Consider the following 27465-nt stretch of genomic DNA (forward strand, 5'->3'; position numbering starts at 1 on the left):
TCAAGACTTGGAATGAAGAAGAAAAATCAAAATTAAGGGAGAGATTTGTGGGACCCATTTAAATAAAAAGAAAAAAAATGAAGAAAACAAGTTGAATGGACGTCTGACAAAGTTGTGCAATTTGCAAAGGAGCAAATCTGATTTTTGGTAACCAAATCGATGGCATAACCAAAACAGACTTGCAAGTTGTAAAACCAACCATTATGATTGGTTTGACTTGCGACAAGAGTTTCTATAAATAGCACCCTTCGGTTTCTCATTTCACACACCAAATCGAGAGAAGCAACAGAGAGTTAGAGAGAGTAATCCACAAATTGTAGTCTGTGTGATAAATAGTGAGTGGGAGTAATATTGTAGTGAGGTGTTTAAAATAAAGAGTGTTATTTCTTTTGAAGTTATAGTAGTCTCTTGACACTACTAAGTTGTAATATTATAGTGGTAATATTGCTCCGCTGGTATTGTATTTTATCCCGTTAAAATATTTAGTGTTGTTGTTACTGGGATTTTTTGTTTCCCAAGAGGCTGCGGAAACAATTGGAACTTATTCAGCGGATCGGGGACTTCCTTCCGCCGCCTCCTTTTCCGGTCATTTCGTTCTCATTCAAAATACCTACCCAACGAGGACAAAGAGTAGTAGTACTAGTTATCAGTTCTTTCTCAGTTTTGAGATTCATGAGTTCATCCAAAAAAGAAAGGAGTTATGGTCCAAGTAAGCAACTCCATAATCACATTTAATTTGGTAAATCTAGGGTTTTCTCTTGTATGCCTATGGCCGTTAGACGAGGAATTTCCTTGCCGAAAACTATTGCAGACGCCTTTGCTGATACTGGGAGCTTCTCTACTGGTTCTTTCGCTGCTAGGATTTGTTGGGTTTGGGTGGCGAGTCACATTTTTCATGTGGCTATATTTGTTCTTGTTGTTCTTGTTCATGCTGGGATTGCTTTGTTTCTCGGCGTTCACTATTATGGTCACTAATAAAAACGTGAGCAGAGCTCTATCTGGGAAAAATTATAAGGACTTGTTCGAGTTAGGAGATTACTCGCACTGGTTGCAGAAGTATGTGGTGAATTCAGAGAACTGGGAGGAAATTAAGAGTTGTTTGATTGATACCGAATATTGTCAACGTCTACCTACTGGCAATGGAGTTGATTTTTACAAATATAGCCTCTCTGCTATGCAGGTTCTTATTTTTTGTCTTTTACCATTTAATCTCATTTCTCAGTGAATTCATCTATTTTTCTAGTTGATTAGCCTAGCTATATTATATTATGAGGAGTTACTTTCTAGAGGGTAAAAAAATCAAATCAACTCAAATCAAAAGGGTTCATATATGAAATATGATCAAATTAATTTTGTTTAATCCCCCAGTTCTCAGTAACATTGAGTATGTAAACCATTATAGTCACTGCTATTGAATCTAGGTATGGATTACTGTTTGAAATAAATAAATAATAGAAAGAAAAGATAAAAATAAAAATGCCTTTTAAAAAAAATTGTTTTTGCTTTTTCAGAACAAACCAAAATTCCTTAATATCGTAAATTCGTAGCAAGATGCATCAAAGGTTTCTTCTGAAATTGCTGTAATATCTCCTGATACTTGTTGGGATTGTTTCCTCTTAGTTTAATTGTCTGTGTTTCGTGTTTATATGAGTCATATATAGTCCAGTCTGAAATTATATACTGTTTATGCATAAAAAAAATAAACAGATTATCGCGCCATGAATAATCATGCAAAATTACTTAACTATAACTCTATAAGTATATAGTGTTGGAAAAATATTGGTTTATGAAGAATAAGATTTAGCTTGAGGCGTATCAAAGACACTGTCCTTAAGGATATTTCGTCCACACCGTAATAAATATTATTAGGCGTATCCACCAGGATTCAACAAGCTCTTCTAGTATAACTAGGAGTAGAAACAACAAAGATTAGTGATGTCACACCTCCTTTTTTTACAATGTATAAGGGAGTTTTTCCATTTAAAGTGACATTATTCGAAATGGGATTATTTATTTGTTTAGAGTCGCCACTTGGGATAGGATTGGCTTTTGGTGTCCCAAGTCACCGGTTTAACTTGAATCCCAAATCGAGGAAAAATTTCGACTTCCCAATTGGAGTCTACGAACCAGAAATTCTGAATAAGGAATTCTGTTGACCCGAGGGAAGGTGTTAGGCACCCCCAGATCCCGTGGTTCTAGCACGGTCGCTTAAATTATTATAAATGGCTAAAATTTGATTTTTTTTATACATGTCATCCTATAGTGCAATTTTAGAATTATTTAACCGCTTTTAAGAAAGTGAACGTCGTTTACAAACGTGTTTTTGGATCATGTCACATGAAATGCACCCGGATCCTCGACACATTCTTATTCAACGTTTTTGGATTTGGATTTGGGTTGCATGAAATGCATACCCGTGTTTAAGAAGGTAAAATTATTAAAAGCGCGCCTAAAGCGACTAACGGGTTATTATCTTTGCGGAGGGCCGTGAAATTCGCTAAACGGCACGCCCCGAATTCTAAGTATTTTTAATTAAGCATTTAATGAGGGCCCCGCAATTTATGCATTTTGTTCGGCGAGGCTCATCTCACTTTATTATTTAAAGGCCAACCTAAAGCATACTATGATTTTCTATTGAATTTGTCTCTAAAGAGCCCTAATTAATTAATATTATCAATTGCTATTATTTAAAGTAAACAAGGAATTTGGGCCTCGAGTTCAAGTCCACACTTGAACAAGAGGCGCACCTCTTAATTCAAGCATGCTACTTAACGAGAAAGCCCAAAAGCCTATGTTGCAACATTAACCTCATATTTAATATTCATTCAGGCCCCCAATACCAAATTTTGAACTTGGCCCAGGGGGAAAGAAAACCCATTCAACTTTACGAGAAACTGGCCAGTCTTGGGCCTTCGCCTAGGCCCAAACGAGTTGTAAGCCGGAACTGGATCTGGGGTTGTGCATCAGTTAATCTGAAGCTCAATTTAAATAGGCTGTTGAGCCTTAATCCTTCAATCATCTATTGATTATTTAATTTTACCCAATACTCCTAAAACTCGAGGAATTAAACATGAAGCAATTAACACCTATGTTGAGGCCTTGAACAACATGCTACTGATTTTTCGATTTCACTTAAGACTCATAAATTTCAAGGACCTACGTCGAGGCCTGGGACTCAGACGCATATCTTCTGCTTTCAAAACTAAATCGTTGACGTTAACATTAAAACATACATACTGATTTGCAAACTCAAGCAAACTAGCATTAGAAGTTAAACTATACTACACTAAGGCTACCGATTTCAAGTTTATGTCACTTTTGATTTTAGAGTAAACTAGCATTAGAAATTAAACTATACTACACTAAGGCTATTGACTTTAGATGAATCAACACAAATCCAGAGTTCAACAGTTTAATGCAGTCCAAAGTTATTTACATTGAGTAATTAACCAAATCAAATAGTCTACTCGAAGTTTAAACAAACAGATCTACAACAAAAATTGCGCGACAAACTTCATTTCATGTCTCAAATTGATTTCTACATTGTGCCAAGCTTAAGAAGTGTACCTGGAAGTTACAGCGAAGGAGAAGAAGTCAGTAGCAGCACACAAACAAACAGCAACAAGCTCAACAAGGATCTGAGAACCCACGAGTGGTATCAAATGAAATCCAGCAGTTTAACCAACCAGCAAATTGAATTACCAACCCAAATTCAACTTGAAATTAACCCAGACACCTTAGAAAACCTTAATCACTGAAGGCAGGAGATACTCAAACCATTTCGACCTTAGATAAGCTAGGAATTCAACTTTAAAAACTGGATCTCGAAATTGTTGTGAAGAAACTTCAAGTGAACAGTAATATTTGAATTTTTGTACTCTTTTTTTTTTTTGGTTTTTCTAGATATTTTTGGATCTAGAATGAACTTTCTTTCTTTGAACTCTCAGATTTAATATTTGAATTTGAAATTCGAATTTTTTCAGCTTCCTAAACTTGCAAAAGGTGTTTTTGGGGGGAATTTTAGAGGCTGAAATTTTTTGGAATTTTTTCAGATTGTTCCAAACTTTCTGAAATTTGTGGGGATTTTTTCAGATTTTCAACTTGTGAATGAAGGCACTAGTGACTGCCTTTTATAGGCAAAGCTAAGGAAATTTAGAGTTTCAACTTTATATTTTAGTCCCTCTTTTAAATTCCAGTTTTAATCACTTAGCCCTCTATTTTCTGACTTGTTACTCAAGTTACTACACTAAAATTGCTGATGTTTAAACTAAGGCCCTATTTAGAAGACTCTAGAGGGTTCTAGATTTAACTACAGCCTTCCTATGCAACCCTAAGTGCCCAAAATATCCCTGAAATTACCTACCTAGGTCAAAATTAACCTATCCTCTTTTACCCTAATTAAAGACTATCAGCTATAACCAAACAGATTAAACTAATTAAAACTAAATAATAACAATCATGGAATCACTGATTAAAACACTAGTAACAAACAATAAAATTCAAACAATGACTAAAATCAACTAAAGAAATTAAAGATAGAAAATAACAACAAACAAAGCAGAATAAATCCTAATCGAATAAAGTCCAACTAAAATCAAACTAAAATCAGAAATCAGAACAAACAAGTAACCAGAATTAATAAAAAATCAAACAAAAATCAGAACCAACTCAAAAAATCAATCAGGACAGAATCGAACAACATTAACTAGAAGTTAAAAAATATGAGAATCGGATCAGTCAAACGAGAAATGTAATCAAAAGAGAAGGAACTCACTGATTTTGGTCTTCTACTTGATTGATTCTCGAAATTGATTTTTTGTTAATGTTATATGTTTATTTTGTTAAAATAAAACATATAACATTAGTAAAAAATCATTCGAATGATGAAATCCCCAAAACAGTGTTTAACTTTGAAACCCTAGATCTAAAATTAAAGGGGTTTCGCTTGGATTTGAAGGGTTCTAGTTTGGGATTTGGGAAGAGGGAGGTTAGGGGAGTATAGGGTGTGAATTTGGTTGAATTTGGAAGAGGTAGGGTTTTGGCCGGAGTTTCAAATCAAGATTCGAGGAGTTTGGCTAGGATTTGAGGGAGAAGAAATGTAGATCCGGAAAGAAGAGGTTGAGATGGGGTAGTGGTGTAAATTTGGACGAGTTTGGAGCTTCGCCGCCGGCGGAGGCGATTTCCGGCCGGCGGCGGAAGGTGGGAGACGGTGGTAGACGGTGGTGGATAGTCTCTGGGGTTAGAGGGAAAGAGACGATAGGGTAGAGGGGTCTGAGGGGGTAGGGTATTGTTAGGACATTTTTATACTAAGTGATGGGGGTTTCTCGTCCGTTGGATCAACAATCCTAGACGGCCAGGATTGATCCGAGCCAAACGGCATCGTTTTTGCATGGGGGGGGGGGGGGGGTACGTGGACCGGGTGGTTTTCGTGGTAGTTGGGTCCGAATTGGGTCGGAGATTTTGGGGACGTTGGGCCTGGGGGTTTAGTGGCTTTTGGGTCGTTGTTGTCCTTTGTCATTGTAAAAAATGGTCCCTAAATTGGTCCTAGTCCTTTTTGTTCCCTTTTAATTTTCTATTTATTTTGTTTTTCCTTCTTTTTCTTCTTTTTTTTTTGTATTTTTAATTTTATTTTATTTATTTATTTATTTATTTTGAATTTTTCTGATTTTTATTAAATGTAAGATCAAAAACTAAAAGACTCAAATTGAATCTAGCTAATTTCTGATTTAAACCAAAACTTAAGACAAATTCTAGAAATTAAAAGTAGAAATGCAAAGAACCATTTTTGTCATTTTCTTTATTTTTTGTAATATTAAAATGCACACTATTTTGTATTTTTGAAATTATATCAATTAATTCCTAAAATTCAAATAATAAAAGAAAAATCTTAATTCTAAGGAATTTTATAGGAGTAATTTTAAGCGTGGCAAAAATCACGTGCTCACAAATGAGAAGAAAACCCAACACAAAAGAAAAGGGAAGAAAAGTTTTTAACTTTGTTCTTTTTGTTACCCCTCCAAAATAAACAAACGTATACTTATATATGAAATCCAAATTTGACATCAAATTGTTGGCAAAACCATTAGAAACTTAAGGCCATTAAGGCTCTTAAAAAATTGCAAGAAACATTCAATTGAATCAATGGTCAGATTGAAACGTTCCACACTAATGAGCATTCATTGGTCAAATTATTTTGTCCCGAATTGAATTCAAAATTAAACTAATTTGTGTTACAAATATATTTAAAATACGCCCTCCGTTCCAATTTATGTGAACCTGTTTTGACTGGGTACGGAGTTTAAGATAAAATGAAAACTTTTGGAATTTGTGGTCCTAAACAAGTCAAAAAGGGGCCAATAGTATTTGTGTGGTTATGAAAGCTTCTTATTAAGGGTAGACTTATAAGTTTAAGCTAAATTATTTTTAAATTTAGAAAGGGGTCATTCTTTTTGGAACGGACCAAAAAGAAAATAGGTTCACATAAACTGAAACGGATGGATTAATTACTATAATAAAGACTCATTATTAATATAATAGTAAGAAAATGAATCTAGACATAATTTTAGAATTATTTTTTTTGAGATAACAAAAGTATTTTTCTACCATACAGTACTTTGAACCAAAGTCCCTAATTATATTTTGTGCCCATGCAGTCGAGTTGTTGTAAGGAACCTACTTACTACAGCTTAGAATTCCACAATGCTACCGATTGGTCCATGCCCAAAATAGGGCTGGTTGTACCAGACAATGACTGTAAAATATGGAGCAATGTACAAACTGAGCTCTGCTTCAACTGCCAATCATGTAGACAGCATTCCTTGACAACATCAAGAAAGATCGGAAGCAATTGTCCCTCATCAACTTTGGCCTCTTCCTTCTAGTCCTAATTGTTTTCTGTGTTGGCTGTTGCGCTCTCAGGAACAACAACTCAAAGGAATATAGTATTGAGCAGAATCGGCCTATGGGTATTAAAATTGGCCCAAACCCATTCCAACCCGTCCGTCCTTTCTTATTGTGAGCTTCTTTGGGAAATAAGCCGATAACCCAACTTGACTCATGACAAATGTTAGCCTAAACACAACCCACTGGATTACCCATCTTCAACCCTAGCTAGAGAAAATGAAAACACAGAAGTCAAGCACTCTAGGGTCATGAAAGCTTTTATATTTGTTCATTTATTTTCTAATTGAAAGATTTAGCAAGAAAGATGAAGAATTTTTCTCTGTATATTGTATATCATCTCAAACTCCCTATATATACAAGTGAGTGTGCTGAAAATAAAATGAAAACTAAAGAATATTCCCTATACACTTGTCATAATCTTATTCCCTATCCTATAACCAAATAACCACTTTTATTCCTTTACAATGTATTCACATGTGTGTGGGCACGTGTATGTATCTTTCCAGCCATCTCATTCTTGAGCATAGTATGCCATATCAATAGCCAAGATTAAATCCAGCTGAGGGTCAAGATGCTGCCACGTGTCTCATTATTTGAGAGACCAAATTGTTCATTCACCTAGATAGTTCGGAAAATCCTGAATCTATGTCTGAAAATCAGCTCTGCATTCCCTTCTTCTCTTTCCTGTTCTTTCTCTCATCGATTGAAGACTCAGAACCATAGCTTTCTTCCTTCTTCTCTACATCCCCCTCAAGTTGGAGGGGAGAGAATGGACCCCCAACTTGTGCAAAATAAGATTATAGGAAGCGCCTGGTAGGGGTTCGGTAAAAAGATCGGCGAGTTGCTGGTGAGATGGGACAAAAGAAAGGGTAATTAGCCCGGGGAGATACTGTTGGCGGACAAAGTGACAATCGAGCTCAACATGCTTTGTTCGCTCATGAAAAATAGGGTTACGGGCGATATGTATAGCTGTTTGGCTGTCGGAGTGAACCGGAATAGGAAGTGAAGGTGGAGAAGACAGATCTGCGAGAAGGCAAACCAACCAGGTAATTTCTGCGGTAACTCTTCTCATAGACCTATACTCTGCTTCTGTAGAGGAAAGGGATATTGATGCTTGCTTTTTCGATTTCCAGGAAATTGGTGCTCCACCAAGCATGATAAAGAACCCACTGACAGACCTCCGAGAATCTTTGTAAGCCGCCCAGTCGGAATTACAAAAGGCTATCAAATCGAATGAGGGGTCTGAAGATAGAAAAATACCTTATGAAGGATCTGTAGAGAGATAGCGTAGAACACGTAGGCGAGCAGTGAAATGAGAAAGGCATGGCCTTTGCATTAATTGGCTGAGGCAAAGCACAACAAAATACAAATCAGGACGAGTATTTGTGAGATAATTGAGTTTCCCCATCAAATGTCGATAAAGAGTGGGATCTGAAAGAAGAGGCCCATCATCAACACTGAGTTTGGAATAAGGGTCAAGAGGTGAAGACACTGCCGAGCCAGAGAAGTCAAATTCCTTCAAAAGATCCAAGGTAAATTGTCGTTAACTAATAATAAACCCTTGTTTTTCTCGAAGAATTTCCATCCCTAGGAAATAATGAATGTCTCCTAAGTTTTTAACCTTGAATTCAGTATTGAGAAAAGCTATAATTTGGTTGTTACCTTCAATATCACTGCCTATAAGCAAAATATCATCGACATAAACAGTTATGATAGAAACTAGGTCCCTAGATTGTTTGTAGAACAATGAATAGTCATTGAGGGAACTTGAATATCCCTTGTAGCTCAATGCCCCAGCAAGCCTGTCATACCACTGCCTAGAGGCTTGCTTTAAACCATACAATGACTTTCTGAGAAGACATGCTTTAGTAGGATCAGGAGGGGATAGTCCAGTAGGAAATTTCATGTAGACTTCTTCTTGCAAGTCTCCATGTAAAAAGGCATTGTTCGCATCAAGTTGTGACACATGCCACCCTTTCTTCACAGCTACTGTTAAGAGACATCTAATTGTGGTCATTTTCACCACTGGAGAAAAGGTCTCTGAATAGTCAATACCTTCTCTTTGTATGTCCTCCCTTACTACTAACCTAGTCTTCAGCCTTTCGATAATACAATCTGACTTATGTTTAACTTTGTAAACCCATTTGCATGGTAAAGCCTTCTTTCCTGGTGGTAAGGTTACCACATCCCAAGTATGATTCAACTCTAGAGCTGCAATTTTTGCCTCCATTGCTTTTCTCCAACCTGCTTCCTTACAAGCTTTATGATAGCTTGTGGGTTCTAAAATGGTGGACACACTCTTTAGAATATTCTGATTGTTGAGTGTGAGAGCTCCAAAAGAGAAAGTAGTAGGTTTAGCTGACTGAGTGAAACATGAGGAGTTGAGGTCTGTGAGGAATATACTATTGCATACATAATCATCTAGGTATGTTGGTCTTTGAGTAACCCTTTCAGATTTTCTGATTGGAGGTGGTGGAATAGGAAAATTGTGAATGGGAGATGAAATAGGAGGACTGGGAGTGTTAGGTTGATTGGTTGATGTAATACTAGGTGAATTCCCCAAGCCAAAACTTGGCAAAGGGGAAGAAGGTTTAGGATGGTTAGTGGTTTGATCACCTATCCCAGGTGTCTTGCTAGGTGTAGAAAGAAAAGGGGAGGCAGTTGAATCTGCTTCAAATGTAGAGATGATGCTGATAGGTGGTTGAACAGAAGGTGGGATATCAGAACAAGTGGTAGGAAGGGAAAACAAGGGTTGAGGTGTTGTGGTGGACAAAGTGAAGGGGAAGTGTTCCTCATGGAACTTGACATCTCTGGAAATAAACACCTCTCTTGTTTCAATTTCCAGAACCTTGTAACCTTTTTGACCTTGTGGATATCCCAAGAATACACATCTCTTAGCTCTTGGCTCAAACTTACTCCTGTTATGAGCCAAAGTAGATGCATAACATAGACATCCAAAAGACCTAAGTGAATCATAGTTAGGTGGTCTTCCAAGAAGAACCTCATAGGGTGTCTTGACTTTCAAAACCCTAGAAGGTATCCTGTTGATGAGATGAGTGGCTGTCAGCACACATTCTCCCCAGTATTGAATGGGGACCTTAGACTGGAAAAACAGACCCCTTGCAACTTCCAAAAGATGCCTATGCTTTCTTTCAACCACTCCATTCTGTTGGGATGTTGCCACACAAGATGTTTCATGCAATATACCTTGTGATTGAAGAAGGCAACTTCCTGTGATCCTTTCCCTAATTCCTTTGCATTATCAGACCTTATCCTCTTTACCTTCATGCTAAATTGCCTTTCTATTAGTAAGAAAAGATTTTAGAATTGGAAAAGCATTGCTTTTGCTACTTAACAGAAAAGTCCATGTGGCTCTACTGTAGTCATCTACAATAGTTAGGAAATACTTAAATCCATTGTATGTCTCAGTCCTAAATGGCCCCAAGTATCAATGTGAATTAAATCAAAAATCCCTTGGGTTTTAATATGACTTAGAGGAAAGGGGAGTCTAGTTTGTTTAGCTTGAGGATAAATGTTACACACATAATCAAAATTTGAAGGGAAATTAATGAAACTAAGATTCTTCATTACTGAAAAGGGTAGATGACCCAATCTGACATGCCATTGGCTTACATTAGAAACAACATTAGCTACTAAAGGTGTTTGAAAAGAAACTGAACTAGAGCAATTGTTGGAATTTCTTCCTTTTGGAATTGAAACTACATCTTGACAAGGCAGAGTGCCAGAAGCTACACTAGTGGGCCTGAGTAGATATAATCCATCTCTTACTTCACCAAAAACTTGTCCCCTCCTTATTAAAGGGACCTGCATTAGACAACTATCTAAAGTTAGATTTAAAGGGCATTTGAATTGACTACATAACTTATGAACAGATAATAAGTTATATCTGAAAGAAGGCACATGAAGGACTATTTTAAGAAACATATTTGACTGAATGGAAACACTACTTATCTGTGTAACATATAATTGGAAAGAGTTAGGTAGACTAATATGTAGAGGAACAGGAAGAGGAGTCAAATATATGAATGAGCTTGAATCAAAACACATATGTTCTGAAGCTCCTGAATCAGTGATCCATGTTTTAGTATTAAAAACTGAAAGACAAGTTCCAGTATACTTGAGAATTGTACCAGCCACTGCATTGGCATTGATTTCTGAACTTGTATATCCTGAGTTCCCAATCTGCACCTGCTTGATTAAGTTAACTAGCTCAGAAACTTGCTCTTTGCTGAACATTTGTGGTTGATTGTTGGTGTTTCCCTCATTGTTAGGAGTTGCTACACTTTCCGCTTGTCCTGTTACCACTGCATTTCCTTTTACTGCTCCCTGATAGTTGTTTGCTTGTTTGGTAAATTGAAAATCTTTTGGGAACCCTATCAATCTGTAGCAGTTTGCTCTCACATGTCCTACTCTCATGCAGTGAGAGCATGTAAGGGTTATAGTTAGACTTCTTTCCTTTGAATTTTTGTGGATTATTTCCAAACTTCTGAGTGGCAGGCCAAGCTTTCTGAATCTGATTGTTGTTCCTTTGTTTGAACTTTGTCTGAGTTCCTGCCATGAATGATGCTCCATCAGAGGGTTATTGAGGACTCATGTATACCTCTCTTTGACTCTCATCCTGAAGTAACAAAGAGTAAGCATGGTCTAGGCTGGGTAGAGGATTCTTCATAAGAATATTTCCTCTTGCTTGGCCATACACATCATTAAGTCCCATAAGGAATTGAATAACTCTTTGATCTTCCAAAAACTTAGTGACCTTCTTCTTTCCATCACACACACAGTCACAGATGCATCCTAGGTGTATGCTCAGCGAGTCCAACTCATCCCATAATCTTTTTAGAGTTGTAAAATAGCCCGCTACACTGCTATTTCCTTTAACTAACTTAGATATCTCCTTTTGCAGGTGATATAGTTTGGCCCCATTGGATTGGCCAAACCTGTGCTCAAGGCTGTTCCAAAGTTCCATTGTTGATTTTGAGTAGATAACACTGTCTCCTATTTCTTTAGACAGTGAGTTTAGTAACCATGAAGTGACCATGTCATTGCACCTGCTCCATTGAGGAAGATCACTGGAATCCAAACTTGGTTTCACACAGCTTCCATTGATGAAACCAAGCATATTCTTGGCCGAAGGGGCAATTAGGATTGACCTCCTCCAACCTGGAAAACCTCTCCCATCAAATGGTGAGTTGACGAGAGACATGCCAGGTGCATCAGAGGAGTCAAGGAAGTATGGATGATTACAATCCTGATTGACTGTAGTAGATGAAGAACCTGGACTTGACTTTGAGCAACTGGAGTAGAGATGACTGGAGTCTCATCTATTACTGCCATAGTTAGCCTTTAGACTTTAAGAGATTCAAAAGGAAATGAAGGATTGAGCTATTAGAGCTCTGATACCATGAAAGATTTAGCAAGGAAGATGAAGAATTTTTCTCTGTATATTGTATATCATCTCAAACTCCCTATATATACAAGTGAGTGTGCTGAAAATAAAATAAAAACTAAAGAATATTCCCTATACATTCGTCATAATCTTATTCCTTATCCTTTAACCAAATAACCACTTTTATTCCTTTACAATGTATTCACATGTGTATGGGCACGTGTATGTATCTTTCCAGCCATCTCATTCTTGAGCATAGTATGCCATATCAATAACCAAGATTAAATCCAGCTGAGGGTCAGGATGCTACCACGTGTCTTATTATTTGAGAGACCAAATTGTTCATTCACCTAGATAGTTCCGAAAAACTCCAATCTATGTCTGAAAATCAGCTCTGCATTCCCTTCTTCTCTTTCCCTTTCTTTCTCTCATTGACTGAAGACTCAAAACCATAGCTTTCTTCCTTCTTCTCTAAACTAATGAATTTTAAAATTGCCAGTCTAATTTTCTATTTTATCCCTTATTTCAAACTTATTTTTTGAACAAAACTCAGTTTGGATCTTGCTTGTACTTGGTTAATGACTGAGGTTAATCTTTGTGAGTACGAAAATGGGATTTTTCGATATAAGCTTTGTTTCGATTCTTTGTTAATTTATTTGTTTGATGACTAAATTGCTTGGCTTTGGATAGACATGCATGTTGTATTTTTTGCGTGTTACTGTCTTCACTTATGTCTTATGTTTAACAAGGAGTATTTGGTATCTGTTCATTCTAATTTATATCATCGCTAATTTTGTACATAAACACATTCTTGAGGCTTCATCAATTAATTTCGTTTTACTTTTTTTCCTAAATACATACTTAAAGTTTTTGTACGGCTCGAATTGGATGTCCCCACCAATGATAAGCTTACCCAGATAATCTAGCAGCATTCAGACTAATCACTTTTGATTCGAGTTCTGGCTGTTTGGGTTACAATATTTGATTCGAAGTCCTTAAACTTGAAAGGTAAAAATTGGCAAGGCTAGAGAAAAGAACCTGAATAAGAAGCAGGACAAGGTTATGCTATAAGAAGTCAATAATGAAAGTGAACTATCTGAAGAAATTGATATGGAATTTAGAAACCAGCAAACTTTTTTTTGATTTTGGTTTGTCGAGAACCAATAAACTTACCCTATAAGAGCAGCTCTACCTAAGCTCTTAGTCTTGTCATAAGGAAATACACGCAAGCTCCAAAAGATATAGCTAACTTCATAAAAGAAAGTTTTCTGTAAATAAAGTTGAAATACATTTAATTGAAATATTAAAAATCTTTTCAGACGATATTTTTTTAATTTCAGTTGCGTATATCTGAACTTGATTCTAAATTGACTAAAGTTACAAAAAGTTATAAATTTCGTCTATGCCTTAAATTGGAGTCCTGAAATCAGCTATGCGCTTGACCTTCTTCTAAGCTAGAGAAACGGTTAGGATCTAATTACCCTACTAAACCCTCTTGGGTTTTGTAACCCATTGGATTAACAACAAACCATCTTTCTGTTTTGGAAATTTTACCTCCTATAGCAAAGGTTTACACCCTATTTATTATAAATCAAACCCTTTTAAAATATTATTTTCTATAGCTACTTTTTATTTTTTATAACAAAAGTTGTATTTATGGTATACACTACCGTTAAGGCATTAAATACGATGTGTAATGTTTTTCTCTCTCATTCTTTCAGTTATTTTCTCCCAAAATCACCGCACAGTGTATCTTATTTCTCTTTCCAGGATCTCTCTCTCACAACAAGTTTGTCTTCCCCATTGTTTAATCACGATTATCTCACAACAGTATTGTTTCTCTCAACTTTCAACTTTTTTGCTCCAAACAGTTGTGGTAAGTATTAAAGTTTTTGGGTTTTTGGCCTGTTAAAACTTCTTCTTTTTCTCTTCACTTTTTTTATTCACCATAGTTAGGTTTTTCAGCAGAAAACTTCAAATATCCTCTTCAATGGCTGATTCAACAACTCCGAAGAGGGTTACGCGGGTATACCCACTAAAGCACTCAATTTCGATGGACCATCTTTCGATTTGCATATCACTCAAGAGGAACCTATATTTGCAGGTTCATTAGCAACCATTGAAGCCGAAAAGAAAACAAAAAAGCACAATGACCCTATGAAACAAGGTCAACATGAGAAATCTTTGAAAAAATCAACACTTTCTGATGTGGAAAAGAGAAGAAAACTTATCGATGATACTTCTGGGAGCAAGGGAAAAGATGTCGCTAAAGGAAGTAGCTCGGAAACACAGAAGGACAAGGTAATTTTAGATTCATTTATATGTATTCGAGTCTGCATATACTGATTTTTAGTTTGTACAGTGGTTTTCTCTTCTTGTATTTAGATATATTTATATGTATTCCAGTTCGAATACATTGATTACTATTTTGTAAAGTGATTTTCGATTATTGTATTTAGAGATATTTATATGTATTTGAGTCCATACAACAATATTTTTAGATACACCAACAGTTCTATCATTTTGATGTTATTCATGAATTAGTTATGTATTCAACCTAACTGTATTCATCTGTATTTTCATCCTAAAAGTATTCATCTGTATTTTTAACAACAGTTATTGGCATAACTCATAGTTTTTTTATGTAATTATCAGTGTATTATGTTGTATTCATGAATGATTTATGTATTCAACCTAACTCTATTAATCTGTATTGTTATATTTTATCTTTTTTTGTTGTTTTTTTATGCACGAAATAAAACTCTTTGTTGAACACCCGCCTATTTTATCGCCGCATATCAGTTGCTACACTAACACCGATATAATCGCCAACCTCAAAGTGAAGCTTACTCCAGATCAGTACAAACTATTTGATACTACTTGTTTTGGAGGATTCCTCGATATGAAGCACTGTGAGGTTCAACATCAGTTGTTCAGGTGCTTCATGGTTCTGCAGCTGGAAAAAAGTCCTATTGATTCATTTTTAATACATGTGAATGGTACAACATTATGCTTTTCACTCAGGGAGTTTGTGGTAGTTACTGGCCTCAATTGTGTTGGTGATGTTGACGATTTTGAGTTTAACACAAAGATGCCTAATAGGATTGTGGATACATACTTTGGTGGTGCAAATAATGTCAAGAAGAATGTCACGACCCAAACCCCGCTCCGGTCGTGATGGCGCCTCTCGTGAAGACAAGGCCAGCCAGACCATTTCAGAACACCTCTTTTAAGCAGTTAGACAGTTCATAAGCAGTTTAAATATGATTTCATGATATTAATTAGCGGAATTACAACCCAACACAGCCCTAATCGGGGTGTCACAAGTCACGAGCATCTATTAGAGTGTAAATCCAACTACAAGGTCTAAAATATACAAAACCGAAATAATGAACAAAAGAGAGAAAAATGGTGCTGCGAACGCTAGCAGTCACCTCGCTAACTCCTATAACTCTGCCTCTGATCAGCCAAAACCCGCTAACGGGTGGATAAATACCTGCATCTGCACACGAGGTGCAGGGAGTAAAGTGAGTACTCCAACACAGTGAGTAATAAAGGTAAATAACAACTGAGCAGTAAGAAATCACAATAACAAATCATCATGCTGTATAGAGCAGTGCAAAACCCTTTTGAGAAAAACGGTGAGACTGTGAAATCTTTAGAGAAACATCTTAGCTCAGTTTAAACCTCTTTTGAAAATGACTTTTTCAGCGGTCACGCAAATGAATGCAAACAAATAGTGCAGATAAGCACAGAAATCCGCCCCTCGGCACAACACTCAGTCATCAGATAATGCCAGGCAATTAGGTAGATATTGCATGAAGTAGCACAGACAACAGATAATGGCAGGCAAATGAAATAAAGTAAACACATAGAACAGTACTAGTACCGCTGCGGCGTGCAGCCCGATCCACATATCGCTGCGGCGTGCAGCCCGATCCGTTTATCGTCGACGGCGCTCACTGGGGGTGTGCAGACTCCGGGAGGGGCCCCTTACGGTCCAAGCGCAATANGGGGGGGGGGGGGTGGGGGGGGGTTTGAGTGTGAGAGAGAAAAGAGAGAGTTTGGGGATAGTTTTTGAAGAAAATAAGAGAATGGGAGGGGAAACCCGATTATTTTGCTACCAAAATAGCGACCAAAGTTGGTCGCTAGTTTCTGACCGTTTGGCCAGAATAGCGACCAACGTTGGTCGCCATTTCTAAAAAAAAATTAAATTACTTTTAATTCAATTTAAAATTATGTACATATGTAGTATAGTATAGTATAGTATATATATATATATATATATATATATATATATATATATATATATAAGCTATATTCGATATAATATTAGCTAATGCACTGATACTTAGTGCATAGTATAGTGTAAGTGTGTGTGTGTGTATATATATATATATATATATATATATATATATATATAAAAGCTATATTCGATATAATATTAGCTAATGCACTAATACTTAGTGCATAGTATAGTGTAAGTATGTATATTTGTCACGACCCAAACCCCGCTCTGGTCGTGATGGCGCCTCTCGTGAAGACAAGGCCAGCCAGACCATTTCAGAACACCTCTTTTAAGCAGTTAGACAGTTCATAAGCAGTTTAAATATGATTTCATGATATTAATTAGCGGAATTACAACCCATCACAGCCCTAATCGGGGTGTCACAAGTCACGAGCATCTATTAGAGTGTAAATCCAACTACAAGGTCTAAAATATACAAAACCGGAATAATGAACAAAAGAGAGAAAAATGGTGCTGCGAACGCTGGCAGTCACCTCGCTAACTCCTATAACTCTTCCTCTGATCAGCCAAAACCCGCTAACGGGTGGATAAATACCTGCATCTGCACACGAGGTGCAGGGAGTAAAGTGAGTACTCCAACTCAGTGAGTAATAAAGGTAAATAACAACTGAGCAGTAAGAAATCACGTATAACAAATCATCATGCTGCATAGAGCAGTGCAAAACCCTTTTGAGGAAAACGGTGCGACTGTGAAATCTTTAGAGAAACATCTTAGCTCAGTTTAAACCTCTTTCGAAAATGACTTTTTCAGCGGTCACGCAAATGAATGCAAACAAACAATGCAGATAAGCACAGAATTCTGCCCCTCGGCACAACACTCAGTCATCAGATAATGCCAGGCAATCAGGTAGATATTGCATGAAGTAGCACAGACAACAGATAATGGCAGGCAAATGAAATAAAGTAAACACATAGAACAGTACTAGTATCACTGCGGCGTACAGCCCGATCCACATATCGCTGCGGCGTGCAGCCCGATCCGTTTATCGTCGATGACGCTCACTTGGGGTGTGCAGACTCCGGGAGAGGCCCCTTACGGCCCAAGCGCAATATCAAGCCATCTCGTGGCATCAAGTCTAGGCCCTTGGCCTCACATCAGTATTAGTATAGCACTGCTGTCGCGCAGCCCAATCCCATAGTATCCTCACAACTGGCCCTCGTCCATACTCAGTCCAGAAATCACATAAGCCCTTCAGGCATTTGTAAAACGGTAGTTCTCAGCCCAAAAAATCATTTAATATATCATTTTAGTTTTAAAATCGAATAGAAGTGGCTAAGTTGTAAAACAGTGGAAAACGGTACGACTGAGTTCAAGTAGTAAGTCAAAACAGTGAGGAAACAGTGATAAAAATCCCCGGAGGGTTCAAATAGTTAGCACGAAGCCCAAATATGGCAACCAGTCCAAATTATGATGATAACAAATAAGCTTCAATCAAATACGCGGTAAAAGCATCAATGGGGACGGATCAAGTCACAATCCCCAATAGCAAACGACCTCACGCTCATCATCAAGCGCGTGTCTCACCTCGATATAGCACTACGATGTGCAATCCGGGGTTTCAAACCCTCAGGATATCATTTACAATCATTACTCACCTCGAACCAGCGATATCTCTAGCTCACAACGCCTTTGCCCCTCGAATCGGCCTCCACGCGCGTCGAATCTATCCCAAACCAGAACGAATACGTCACAATATGCTAAGGGAACAAAGCCCAAGCGAAAACAATCGAAAAATATCAAAAATCCCGAAATTAGCAAAACCCGAGCCCCGAGCCCACTTCTCGAAACTCAGAAATTTTCACATCAACGGGTTCCTTATCTTGCCACGAGTCCAACCATACCAAAATTACTAAATTCCGATAACAATTCAGCTTCCAAATCTTCAAATCTTATTTTCAAATCCCTAGGTCCAAATCCTCAATTCACACCTCAAAATCATGTAATCTAGTCTGATTATTCGATGATAATTCAATATTATGGAGTAGAAATGATCACAAGTGACTTACCTCAAGATTTCCCATGATTTCTTGCTCAAAAACCGCCCCAAGCCATGTTCTTTCACCCAAAAAAAAAGGTCAAAATGAGCTAAAAACGCAACAGCTTTAATAAACCTGTTCTGGTCGCTAAAAGACCCATTCCCATCGCTAAAAGTGACAAATCTGGTCGCTAAAGGTGCGTACCAGATCCCGCTGCACCAGCAATATTTATTTTCACTAAAAAGGTTCTAACTCCACCATACGAACTCCGAATTCGATAATTCTTGTTCCTATGAGTCACAAATAATGATACGAACATAGTCCTTCAATCGAAACTCATTCGGAGCTCGTTTGCTCAGTGCGATATCCATTTCGCTCGTTAAACAATTAACTCATGATTCTCGTCAAAAACCCAATCGCGACTTGATGAAATTAGACCAAACTTTCCAGATCACTCCTATAATTCATTATCAAAATTCCGGAAGTCTCAAAATCAAATTTCAATCTCTAGAACTAAAAATGGACCTTTGGATCATTACATGCTTATAATCAAAACGGCAAAATCTTCCAAAAACTCTTCCAAAACATATCCGAGCCTCATAGGACCCCGACCAAAAATGCCAACACACCCCATAAAATAATTCAAACTTGTTCCAACCTTCGGAACGCTCAAAAAAACATCAAAACATCAAATCACCCTCGGATTCAAGCCTAAGAATTCCAAAACTTCCGAAATCCGAATTCGATCAAAAATTCTATTAAACCTCGTCCGAATGACCTGAAATTTTGCACACACATCCCAAATGACATAACGAAGCTACAGAAACTCTCAGAATTCCATTCCGACCCCCGGATCAAAATCTCACCCATCAACCGGAAAACGGCGAAATCTCAATTTCGCCAATTCAAGCCCAAACCTTCCACGGACTTCCAAAATGCATTCTGATCATGCTCCTAAGTCCCAAATCACCTAACGGAGCTAACCAAATCATAACAATTCCGATCCAAGATCATATACAATCAAGTCAAATCTTGGTCAAACCTTTCAAATTCAAAGCTTTCAACTGAGACTGTTCTTTCAAATTCATTCCAATTTTCCTAAATACCAAAACCAACGATCTACATCAGTCATAATGCATTACACGGGGAAAGTCATGCCCGAGAACTGGCGATCAAAGTGCAAAAGCTCAAAACGACCGGTCGGGTCGTTACATCCCCCCCCCCCCCCACTTAAACACACGTTTGTTNCCCCCCCCCCACTTAAACACACATTCGTCCTCGAACGTACCTAGAGTTGTTCTAGAAGCCAACCAATAGCTGAATAACTTTACCATGCATATACCTGGGGGTGATCCCATGTCACCCTATCTCATATAGGTCCGATAACACATCATAGCTGAAATTTCACAATCCATCCTAGTCCATAAACCATAGAACCACACTTTCACTTCTGAAACCATCAATACGATCAAAACCTCACACCAATACTCGAAATAATCCCGAACCAGCTGTAATAGCCCATGCCTGCAACCTTAGGTGCAATTCTATGATATACCACATAACTCAACACTTGCAGCGATAACTTCCACTCACAGCAGCTGCTCATAACAACCAAATGCCGATAGAAAACCTCTTATTAGCTAAAGTCTCATTCCAACACTTTCATATACTGCCAACGATAAATGAAACACGCAATAAACCATAACCATTTCTCAGATCTGTAATGACCCGACCGGTCGTTCTGAGTCCTAGCGCTCCGTTCAGCAGCCCGAGGCCATGAGCAGCTTCATTTCAGGTATTATGACTGGCGCGCATGGTCGGAATTGAATTTCGGGAAGTCCATAGTTGATTTGGAAAGAAAATTCTCATTTCGGAAGCTTAAAGTTGAAAGAATGAACTAGGATTGGAATTTTGAGTAAACGACCTCGGAATCAGGATCTGAGGGTTCCAGCAGGTTCGTAGGATGATTTCGGACTTGGGCGTATGCTCGGTTCGGGTTTTGGATAACCCGGGAACGTTTTGGCGCCTATTGTGGAAGTTAGCATTTTAGAAGAAATTTCATAAGTTTGGCTTGAAGTGCATTTCAGTGTTATCGATGTCCATTTGGGATTTCGAGTCTGTGAATAGCTCCGTATGGTGATGCTGGAGTTGGGGGCGCGATCGGAAGTGAATTCGGAGGTCCGTGGGTCATTTTGGAACCATTTGCCTAAAGATAGAAATTTGAAAGTTTTTGAGAAGTTTGACCGGAGGTGGACTTTTTGATATCGGGGTCGGAATCCAATTTCGAAAGTCGGAGTAGGTCCGTAATGTTTAATATGACTTGTACGCAAAATTTGAGGTCAATCGGACGTGATTTGATAGGTTTAAACATCGGAAATAAAAGTTTGAATTTTTGAAGTTCATTGAGTTTGGATTGGAGGTCGATTCATGATTTTAGCGTTGTTTGAGGTGATTTGAGGCCTCGAGCAAGTCCGTAATGTGTTTTAGGATTGGTTGGTATGTTTGGTTGGGATCCTGGGGGCCTCGGGTGGATTCCGGATGGTTAACGGAGCAAATTTGGAAGTTGAGGAATAGCTGAAGGTATGCTGCTTCTGTCATAAACGCATCTGCGGTTCTAGAACCGCAGAAGCGGTACCGCAGATGCGGTCAGTCCATCGTAGGTGCGGCCAAGGGCCAGTCTAAGGGAAACCGCAGAAGCGGCCCAGTTTTCGCTGAAGCAGTTCTGCAGAAGCGGGACCCAGACCGCAGAAGCGGTCCAGGCATTTTGGGCCAGGTTCGCAGAAGCGATCCTAGTTCCGCAGAAGCGGTCTTCGCAGAATCGGTCAGTGCACCGCAGAAGCGAAAATAGCTGAGGCAGTGAGGTCTTTTAAAAATTCGGGGTTGGGTTCATTTCAACCCTATTTTCTTCCATTGGAGTCGATGGGAGCAGCTTTGAGGTGCCATTTTCGTCACTCATCATGAGGTAAGTAATTTATGCTAGCTTTGAGTTAAATATCAAGTTTATACATGGACTTAGGCAAGGAAATTATGAAAAATTTAGGTTTTGGTGGAAAACCTAGAAATTGGCATTTCTAGGAATTTGGCCACGATATTGAGTATGGAAATTAGTGAAATTATATATTTGAGTTCCCAAGGTCATGGTTAATCTTTATCTTCGAAAAATTTCGGATTCCGGGCACGTGGGCCCGAGGGCGTTTTGGTCAACTTTTCGATCGGAGTTAGGAATCGCTATAAATTAGTTTGTAATGAATATTTGAGCATAAATTAATGGATTTGCGTAACCGTTGGCTAGTTTTGGAGCATGGTGTATCAATTGGAGTCCCCGGAAGGGCATGGATTGCCGGTTATGGATCTTCGGAGCGAGGTGAGTCTCCTTTCTAACCTTGTAAGAGGGAATTGTGCCCATAGGTGAAATAATTGATTATGTGCTCTTATTTGTGGGGGCTACGTACGCACGAGGTGACGAGAGTCCGTGCGTAGCTACTATTATGCTATTGTCCGGGTAGTCTAGGACCCAAAAGCATGCTATACTTTTAAATATTTGTAATCTTATGGATAGTTGAAACGTTTAAACCACATCAAAATAGTAAATGGATTTCTAACAAGATCTAAACCTCATTTTCGTAAATTGTTGAAAGGGAATTAGCTTTTCCTTGAATAATTGCCCCATGTTGGCTTCTTGATTGAATGTCTCTATGTGTTTATTTTGGAACGGGCCGAACGCCTCGGCAGATTAAATAGATGCATCTATAGGCGCGCCGTCGACCCTCGGCAAGTGCACAGTTTATTTTTGTTGGATCGGGCCGTCGCCTCGGTGTGATTTGCGCATGTTATATTGTTACTTGAGAACTGTAAAATGTGAAAATTGCCCTTCGTGGCTTGATATAAATTGAGAAAATAATAAAGAGTAAACTTTGAAAATCCTTGATTATTTGTTGAAGGCGTTTATCTGTTTTCTGGCTTCGTGAATTAGAACTGCTATATAAATCCATGATTTCCTCACATTTTTAGTTTATTGTCAATTGACCTCTAGTGAGTGTCGAAGTTGACCATCTCGTCTCTACTTCTTCGAGATTAGGCGGGATACTCATTGAGTACACGTTGTTTACGTACTCATACTACACTTCTGTGGATTTTTGTTGCACAGGTATATTTATTTCTAGCAGCCACTGGGCGTAGCAGCGCGGATGATTTGGGGCTAGGTGAGTTGCACTATTCGAGGCGGCCCGCAGCTAGTATAGCCCTCATCAGTACATTGTATTTATTTCCTGTCCATTGTATTCCGGACGGATGTTGTATTTTATTTCCTTATGAGTAGATGCTCATGCACTTGTGACACCGGGTTCTGGGATGGTTTGAATATTGTATTGACTACTTATCATTTAAATTTGATTTGAGATTATATTCTTTAAAATTGCTAAATTTGAAGGAAAATCATAGATTTCAGAAGTAGTAAAACGAGAATTTGATTAAGTAAATTGGTTGGCTTGCCTGACAGCAGTGTCCGGCGCCATCACGACCCTTAGTGGATTTTGGTTCGTGACAAGATCAACCATTCATGAAGCCATTTCTCCTCTGGCAATTACCATAGCAAATTTTTGAACCGAACCTCGATATTTACCCATCAAACATGCTGAAATCGAATTCGTTTGTATTCATTAATGATCCCAACGATTTCTTCTGACCAAACACACCACCCTGGTGACATGACACATCAATACGGGCCTAAGCCACAACTTGCGTAACTACGCGCACCAATAAGCAACAGTCCGAACATACTCAAATCATGAAAATGACTCAATTGAAAGAGTTGTACCTCAAGCTCACCAGCACCACCAATACACAAGGCTGGGAATACGTCTCACGTCATAGAATAGAACACACGAATCTATCCCGCAAGATCATATCTCCACATAGCTTCGCGGCAATGCACGATCCTATCCAAGCACTGCTCCACCTGAAACACCTCAAGTCACTATGCTCGAAGGCGACAACCACGCACTATTTGACGTTTGGAACCAAAGCACATCATCATACCCACGGTGAGACAAATAGCATATACCACGCAACCCGATAGGTCATAACCGATACTCCATTCACCGAGCAACACCCAATTACTTTTCCCGGCTCGACTTCCACTATGAATCCCCAATAGAACCGCACCACATGTGCCCATAACCAACAAATCATAACGTCTCACAACACAAAAAAGCAACTCATAGATCTCCCCAGATCACTAACAAGCTCAAAAACGATCGAATCAACCTATCCCTCAACAATACAATTCGGGCCAACCAAGCCGACTCAATCTAGAACACGCATCCACATTGGCCTGCCAACGAACTCATTATCAAGGAAGCCTGAAGCTGCTCCTTCATAATAATTTTGCCAATTCAAGCCCAAACCTTCCACGGACTTCCAAAATGCATTCTGATCATGCTCCTAAGTCCAAAATCACCTAACGGAGCTAACCAAATCATAACAATTCCGATCCGAGATCATATACAATCAAGTCAAATCTTGGTCAAACCTTTCAAATTCAAAGCTTTCAACTGAGACTGTTCTTTCAAATTCATTCCAATTTTCCTAAAAACCAAAACCAACGATCTACATCAGTCATAATGCATTACACGGGGAAAGTCATGCCCGAGAACTGGCGATCAAAGTGCAAAAGCTCAAAACGACCGGTCGGGTCGTTACATCCTCCCCCACTTAAACACACNACTAAATTACCACCTACAAAATCATAGTAATCTAGTCAGTATTTATTCGATGTATTTATTACAATTATTATGGGGTAGAAGTGATCACAAGTGACTTACCTCAAGATTTTCCATGATTTCTTGCTCAAAAATCACCCAAGCCGTGTTCTTTCACCCAAAAAAAAGGTCAAAATGAGCTAAAAACGCAACAACTTTAATAAACCTGTTCTGGTCGCTAAAAGACCCATTCCCGTCGCTAAAAGTGACAAATCTGGTCGCTAAAGGTGCGCACCAGATCCTGCTGCACCAGCAATATTTATTTTCACTAAAAAGGCTCTAACTCCACCATACGAACTCGGAATTCGATGATTCTTATTCCTATGAGTCACAAATAATGATACGAACATAGTCCTTCAATCGAAACTAAATTCGGAGCTCGTTTTCTCAGTGCGATATCCATTTCGCTAGTTAAACAATTAACTCATGATTCGCGTCAAAAACCCAATCGCGACTTGATGAAATTAGACCAAACTTTCCAGATCACTCCTATAATTCATTATCAAAATTCCAGAAGTCTCAAAATCAAATTTCGATCTCTAGAACTAAAAATGGACCTTTGGATTATTACATGCTTATAATCAAAACGCCAAAATCTTTCAAAAACTCTTCCAAAACATATCCGAGCCTCATAGGACCCCGACCAAACATGCCAACACACCCCATAACATAATTCAAACTTGTTCCAACCTTCGGAACGCTCAAAACAACATCAAAACAGCAAATCACCCTCGGATTCAAGCCTGAGAATTCCAAAACTTTCGAAATTCGAATTCGATCAAAAAGTCTATCAAACCTCGTCCGAATGACCTGAAATTTTGCACACACATCCCAAATGACATAACGAAGCTATAGCAACTCTCGGAATTCCATTCCGACCCTCGGATCAAATTCTCACCTATCAACCGGAAAACGCCGAAATCTCAATTTCGCCAATTCAAGCCCAAACCTTCCACGGACTTCCAAAATGTATTCTGATCATGCTCCTAAGTCCCAAATCACCTAACGGAGCTAACCAAATCATAACAATTCCGATCCGAGATCATATACAATCAAGTCAAATCTTGGTCAAACCTTTCAAATTCAAAGCTTTCAACTGAGACTGCTCTTTCAAATTCATTCCAATTTTCCTGAAAACCAAAACCAACGATCTACATCAGTCATAATGCATTACACGGGGAAAGTCATGCCCGAGAACTGGCGATCAAAGTGCAAAATCTCAAAACGACCGGTCGGGTCGTTACAAAGAAAGATTTGTTGAAATGCTTTGATGACATGAATTGGGGTTTTGACAACGATGGAGATGCCATTAAAATAGTTGTGTTGTATTTCATACATACATTCATATTATCCACTGAGAAGAACTGCACAACCATCCCAAGACTACATTTTGACTTGGTCGAGAGCGGGAGATATTGTGATTACCCATGGGGTAAGGAGGCATTCAATGGCCTTCTCAAATCTATTAGCAAGTAGATGGATTCCCAGAAGAAGTATTACAGGACGGCTGGGATGCCTCTTGCTATGCAAGTATGGTTGTACGAGTGTTGTTCAAAGGTCGACCCCAAAATTGCACTCCGAGTTGATATCCGAATTCCCAAAATACTCAATTGGAAATCCACTGACAACCAGCAAACTTATGCTTACTTGATGAACGGCATGTTCAACGCCCACAGAAACGTGGTTATTTATTATTATTTAATAGACTGGTATTTTAATCAACATATGTTTCAGTTATTAAAAATAATGTTAAAATTCAATGCTAAATACAGTTGTATACATCATACATCTATATCTATGTTTTCACAAATAACAGAAATACAACAATACATAATACAATTTTAGAATCGAATACTTCTGTGAAGATAGTTTTAGAATAGTTTTCTATTATACTGATTATATTTTCAAAATCAGATCATGGTTTTATGCAACTTTTTTGGTGTTGAATACATGAATGTCTTCTTGTCTTACTGCAACTTCGGAATACATTCAATTTTTTTTATATGCTTCTGTATTTGAATTCTCATTATTCAATACTCAAGTTTATCTTTAATAGTTTTTAAATCGTTTTGGAAATAATGTAATAAAACTTAGTTATATTAACAATATTTAAGTTACGCTGTTATTACATGTATTCTGTTGTATTTATGTATTACTATAATCATGTACATAGTTGTATTATGTATTCAAATGTATTTTAAATTCAATTACATATGTATTTAATTTATTTAATTTTTTTATACACTTCTGTATTATATGTATACACGTCCTGCTATACCTCATTTTAAATTTAATTAAAACATATAAACACACACACATACATACATACATACACACACACACACATATATATATACACACACACACAAACACACACACGTACATATCTGGCCACGTGCGTTGCATGTTTGTATCATGTGTTAAAAGTATAAAGTTCTAATATGGGAGGATATTTTTTTAGTTTTGTAGTTATTTGCAAATATTATTTTAATTATAATATCTTTTCATAAAAGATCTGTAAAAATAATATAGGACAGCTATAAAAATAACATAGGAGATCGTTAACTCTTCCAAAACAACATTTGTTTGGAGTCATAAGTTAATTAGTTCTACATCATATCACTATATACTACATTTCTTCTACCAAATTAAATAAATTGGCTAAACTATTTGTTATCAACTCCATGTCAAAGCTCGAAAGCTGTAGTTAAGGATGAAGAAATTAGTAATTCCCCACAACTCTTGTTGATATAAACTATTTGTTATCAAACACATTACTAACTCTAGTTTCCAATTCCAAGTTTTGTCCCCAACCAAATTATTCCAAATTTCAAAAGAACTTTCGTCGAGTAAAACTTAAAGAATTCTGATAACAAACATGAAACCTGAGCTCCGAGTTCATTCCCACTCGAAACCTAAATGCCAATATTTTGGACTCAAAACACGTTTCTACCGTGTAAAAAAAAGTCACTTTTCTATAAAAAATGCGGTATTATACCGCATTTTACCTATTAAAATAAAAGGTCTCCCTTCTTCCCCACGACAGAAACAGAACGACTTCCATTTTTAAAAACAAAAAACAGCGGTCCCCCCCTCTTTTTCTCCAAAAA

At 37.9% G+C, this 27465-nt stretch overlaps 1 protein-coding gene across 1 annotated transcript; it reads left to right on the top strand.

Moving 5' to 3' along the window:
- Positions 1-531: 531 nt before the first annotated feature.
- LOC109220795 (tetraspanin-8-like) lies at positions 532-12383 on the top strand. Its single transcript, XM_019385265.1, has 2 exons — positions 532-1180; positions 11828-12383. Exons 1-2 carry the CDS (start codon positions 701-703, stop codon positions 11834-11836), a joined length of 489 nt encoding a protein of 162 aa, XP_019240810.1. The 5' UTR covers positions 532-700; the 3' UTR covers positions 11837-12383.
- The last annotated feature ends 15082 nt before the right edge of the window (positions 12384-27465 follow it).

The sequence above is a fragment of the Nicotiana attenuata genome, unplaced genomic scaffold (genome assembly GCF_001879085.1).
Source record: "Nicotiana attenuata strain UT unplaced genomic scaffold, NIATTr2, whole genome shotgun sequence".
NCBI lineage: Eukaryota > Viridiplantae > Streptophyta > Magnoliopsida > Solanales > Solanaceae > Nicotiana > Nicotiana attenuata.

Excerpts from the sequence above, each read along its gene's own strand:
- LOC109220795 (XM_019385265.1), top strand. The coding sequence starts at position 701 with ATGGTCCAAGTAAGCAACTCCATAATCACATTTAATTTGGTAAATCTA.